Source organism: Vanellus vanellus (genome assembly GCF_965231255.1).
Source record: "Vanellus vanellus genome assembly, chromosome: 8".
NCBI lineage: Eukaryota > Metazoa > Chordata > Aves > Charadriiformes > Charadriidae > Vanellus > Vanellus vanellus.
The window spans coordinates 24,200,891-24,206,130 of NC_138913.1; the positions used below are offsets into that span (position 1 = coordinate 24,200,891).

The window sequence follows — 5,240 nt, forward strand, 5'->3', positions numbered from 1 at the left end:
CACCCACCTCAGGTAACTTAAAGAAAATTACAAAGGAGAGGTCTTACCAGTATCTTAGTTTCTGTTTTTATTATTCCATAGGGTTGTTAACAAAAGAAAGTTACATGTCTAGTCCCTTGGTAGTTAGGTTGCTTCCTTTTTCGCTTCTTCTATGTTTAGGAACTTCCATGTATTAAGCAACTTTACAATCCGGTTTTGTCTTTCTCTTTACAATGACAGCTCTCTGAAAGCTATTGTCACAGCTTAAGTAACATGGTATCTCCCAAAACTAGGAACAGGAGAGGTGTCAAACCTCATGCACAAGAAAGCTGAGGGTATCCCTCCGGACCCCTAGAAACACTCAATTTTGGAGAATACTTTCCAAATCCATTGCACACACTATTCAACTTTGCATTCAAGAGCAAAAAAACAACCTCACCAAAACAGAAAAAAAAAACAAAACACACAAACAAACCCCCTGTGAAGTCATACCCCAGGACAGGATTTGCCTCGGACTTCTGAAGGTAGGGCTGTAGATGTAGCAGATCAAGTACAGTAGGTTTGAGACTGGCATCCAGATAACCTAGCCCAGAAATCTGTGGTTTAAGATCAACCCTACACCAGTATGACCTTGCTCACTGCAGTAACTTAAGTGTCTTCTAGTATTAAACAAAAGAAACATTTGAATTCCAATACTTGAGCTAACAATGCTTAGTACAAGAATTAAGTGCTTAATTACTGGCATTGTTTCCATGCTATCTACATACTTTTGTTAATAGTTAACAATAGGGAACTGTATTTTTAATTTTTTTTAAATAGTTAGAAGTGCATCACACTCCATGCAATCAGTTGTGAATTCAGTATTTTTTTATTAAAGATTAAAAATAAAAAATTTGACACCCTAATATACATAAAGTCACAATAAATTCATATGTGCTAAAAGCAAAATGTGCATAAAGACACTCATTTCTAAAAGGCACCCTGCCACCAATATATCTTTAAATGTTCATCTAATTCCACCAGGTTTCTAGTTTTCTCGTCCTTCACTGAAGGCGAGACTCTAGACCGCTATCGCGTACAGACGCTAGCCACACCAACCCCTTTCAGGGATCTTCGCTATCACTAGAACACTTAAAACTGTGCATGCAGACTTAACTCTAGCTTCCCATGGAGTTAACCACCACGACTTAAAATGCACAAGGGCTTTTTCTTAGAAGAAAAAGGTAGTGATACTCGGGCCACTTATAAGGGCCAAGAGAAAGAGACAGGGTTATAAAATAATTGCTGTGTATCCACCGAAGAGCTTTGCTACTAAAAAACAACTCCCTTCTCCCCTTCCCCCCCCCCCCCCCTAAAAAACAACCCCTAATGTTACAAAACGCCGCGCACACACACGGATGAAATGTTAACGTGTTTTAGCTATTAGCCTGTCAGGGCGTGACAGCGTAAGAGTGCCATGGATGCAGTCCCCGAAGGCAGCGCTGCCAGCCGCAGGCACGCAGGCTGGCGGTGCCCCGCGCCGCTGGGAGAGGAGCGTGGGGCCCGGCTGCTCTCCCCGCTAGGTAGGTCTGCCTTGACTCCGGAGCGCTCCTCCGTTACCAAGGTCTCCACATGGATTTGGGTAAGCTAGGCGAAGGCAGGCCGCGCGTCCGGGAAGCGTCCAGTCCATCGGTGGAGGTCTGGCCCGGCTCGGCCTCCGCCTCGTCCGAGTCGGAGCACGTCTCTTCGCTGGGGGAGGGCGAAGGTGCCGAGGCAGGGACGGCCAGGGTGGCCTCGGCCACCGGGGCCAGCGCTTCGCTGCCGGGCCAGGGGCCGGGATCTGCCAAAACGTCCGCCATCAAGTCCGGGAAGCCGCCCTCGTCGAGGGGCATGGACTCCAGCAGGTGGTTGAGCAGCTCGGCGGCCGTGGTGGCGTCGATGCCGGGGCAGCTGGAGACGAAGGTGTGCACCTCGTGCATGCACTGGATGTAGCCGGCGGCGAAGCGCTCGCTGGCCTCCCGCTGCAGCCGCCCGCCCTCTGCGCAGCCGGAGAGAGAGAGGGCAGCGGGGTGAGCGCCGGGCCGGGCCCGTCCCCCGCCCCCCCTCCCCCCACGCCGCCCCGCCGGCACTCACCGAGGGAGCGGCGCTCCAGCACGGCCTGCACTCGCCGCACCGTCAGCTCCAGCACCTCCGCGTTCTCCAGCTTCGCCTGAAACTGACCCGCGGCGCCGCCGCCGTCAGCGTGGCCCTCGGGCCCCGCTGCCCGGCTCGGGCCCGGGCCTGAGCCCGGCCCCCGCCCCGCCGCCTCACCTCGCTGTCGGCCAGCAGCAGCCGCAGCTCCTGCAGGCTCTCGTTGATCCGCGCCCGGCGCTTCTTCTCCACCAGCGGCTTCCTCGTCTGCGGGGACAACAGCGCCGTCAGCTCGCCGCCCGCCCGGCACACCCCACCCCCTCCCCCAATCCGCCTCCCGCCGCTCACCTTCCTGTCGGGCCTGGCCTCCGCGCAGCCCTCGTCCCCCCGCGGCGGGCGGCCCTTGCCGGGCCGGAAGGAGGGCGCCATGGCGGAGCCGCGCTCCGCTCCCCTCCGCTCGGGCGGCTCTGCCGGGCTCGGCTCCCCTCCCCGCGACGTCCTACTTATACCCTCTGATTTGCATGTCAATGAGCCCATTGGCCGCGCCGCGCGGGCAGCCGCCGGAGCGTTGGCCGAACGGGCCAATGGTAGGCGGCCGCTTTGTCTGCGCTAGGGCGGGGCGTGGCCGGGCCGGTGATGGGGGGGCGAGGCTGTGGTTGCCGTCGGCCGCCGGCATTGTTGGACCGGTGCGGTCCGGTGCGGGCGGTGCTCCGCTGCTGGGGCCGTCTCCGTCGCTCCCCGGGGCTTGTCGCGGCCCGGGCGGCAGCTGGGCAGGGCGCGGGGTGCTGGGGAGGGGACGTGCCCCTTGCCTGCAGCGCGGCAGCTCCCGCTGCGGCCTCGGCGCGGTGGGGCATGTCAGTCGGCTTCGGTAAACCCCCAACCCGCCGCCATTTTACGGGTTTAAAGCCCTGGAGAGCGCGTCGGGGGGTGTTGAGCGTGTCCCCGTTCGTCGGTCGGGGCCGTCGGTGCCAGTATCTGCCGTGGCATAGGTGTGCTGCCGAACCGAGGCCTGAGCGGGAAACGCGCGGGGGCTGGTGATGGCCCCGCTCTGGCTGCCCCGTCCCCATCCAAATGGGGCTGCTCCCAAAGTGGATGGGGAGGCTTTTCGCCTCGGGCCCTCTCGTGTCTGGGGGGGCTCTGCCCAGGGGTGACACGCTGGTGTGGGGCCACGTCACGGCACTGCGTCGTGCGCTGTGGCCGCTCTCCGGCGAGATGAGGCCGTGCAGCCCTTCCCCAGCCCGGCCGGTGGCCATGGGGCACTGGGCCCCGCGGGCTGGCTCGGTGTGGGCCCCGTGCACATCGCAGCCCTCCGCCTGCCCCGGCTGAAGGAGCCGTGCGGGCCGGCCGGCTTTGTGCGGGTAACTTGATGCTGATGGCAGTTGGCAGCTGCAGTTCCCCCAGCAGGCCCAGGCAAATGAAAGCATTAGGGCTCGTCCCCGAGGGGAGCGACAGGTGTTCGCTCCCGCTCCTTTGTTTCCCTCCTTTTATTCTCCTCGCTAATGCATGTCATATTTTTACTGCCCCAGGAAACGGGAGACGCGTCCACCGCTTGAATCGGCGTCGCCGGCACAGAGCTTGCATGCTTGCCTCCCTCGACGTGTCCGGCATCGCTCCCCTCCTGCTCTGGCATACCCTTGGTTCATTTCACCACTCAACGTTTGTTTGCCCAGGGAAAACCCTCAGGTTTTGGAGGTGCTGGGGTTTTCCCTGCTGAACGGTCCGGCGTGAGCTGGTGTCCCCGCAGCTGCACAGAGAGCCCCGGGACTCCCGGCTCTGTTACTTTTTATTGATCCATGTCTGCAGGTCGGTGTGTGACTTGTCGCGTGTGGTCCAGCCGGTAGTGACATGTGCCCTGAGAAAGGCCGTGGCAGCTCTTACTTGGTGCTGCTATCACTTCATGCTGCTTTTCATCTTCAAAGGGGTTATAAACATATGTGCCTGCAATATGCTGACCCACGTCCGATCAAAGAGCACACCGGGATAGAGATGTTCAGCACCGTCTTCTCACAACCGTCGCAGAGGAGCACATCAAAACACATGGGACACCTTGGCTGGAGACCTAAGCTCAGAGCACTCCGCTTTTTGTATTGCAATGGACGGGAGATTTTATTTTCGGAAAGGTGCTTCTGTTATGTTTCTTCCTTTTATTTTAAAGCAACGACGCTTGGATTTTGGCAAAGAGTTTGCTCTGTAGGTGACATGTTTCCTTGCACCAGGCAGGAGCGGAGTGGGATGTACCTGGGGTGGATGACTAAATCTGTCCTTCCACATCCGATGCACCCAACACCCCATGTAACGCAATGTGGAAACTGGTACCATTAATGCAGACTAAGCAGAAATGCTCTTTAGGCCAGGACGGGCCAGGTCTTCAAGCATGTAGAGACACCTGTGATTGCATTTTGTGTATAATTTATTCATAGTTAGCCTAATTGGGAGGGGGGAAAGGGAGCAAACTCCAGCGAAGTAACAGGTAACACGATTTTGAAGGAGCCATCTTTGTTCTGAACCAAAGCTAGGCACATAAGGTCAGCAGACACATGAAAACACACAATTACATAGACATGTTTATAAAATGTGCAGTAGAATGTATGTAATCACATGGCAAAAGATGAACCCCCGAAGTTTGTGAGTTTGTTTTCTCTTCAGAGAAAGCTTAGCTTTTCCTAGCATATATGATCAGAGATGCTCAAACAGTGGCTTTTACGCTGGTGTAAATTCTGCTGATTTACACAAGAAACATTGCACCACTGTGGCTGCAGATGCAGTCCCCAAATCTGACAGGCCTCTTTGCTGCAGTTGTTTGTATCGGTTGTGTTTCAGAGCTGGCTTAGGCTAGAGGTGCTGCAGTGTTAATCTAGGAAAACGTCGAGGGAAGGAGCTCCCGAATTCACTGCGGTCGTAGTTCAGATGCGTCAGGACTTGGGTGATGAAATGCTGGTGGCTGCTGAACGGCAGTGATTTCTCACAAGTCTCAGATCTGTGTGTTTTTTCACAGTGAGGAGCCACAGGCACAGGGTGAGGACTTCTGGATGCGCGAGAAGAGGAGGCTCCAGCAGTGGGCTAGCAAATCTTGGCCAAGAATGGCCAGAGGGAGTTGGCCATGGCTATAACATCCTATATCTGTCCTGACTCAGTGGGTGCTGATGGCAAGG

General features: G+C 56.3%; 1 protein-coding gene across 1 annotated transcript; it reads right to left on the reverse strand.

Moving 5' to 3' along the window:
* Nucleotides 1-1,348: 1,348 nt before the first annotated feature.
* LOC309674914 (transcription cofactor HES-6-like) lies at nt 1,349-2,554 on the reverse strand. Its single transcript, XM_082487098.1, has 4 exons — nt 2,437-2,554; nt 2,269-2,355; nt 2,092-2,173; nt 1,349-1,996 (listed from the first exon to the last, which is right to left on the reverse strand). The coding sequence occupies exons 1-4, from the start codon at nt 2,515-2,517 to the stop codon at nt 1,575-1,577; spliced, it is 672 nt and encodes a 223-aa protein (XP_082343224.1). The 5' UTR covers nt 2,518-2,554; the 3' UTR covers nt 1,349-1,574.
* Nucleotides 2,555-5,240: the final 2,686 nt, after the last annotated feature.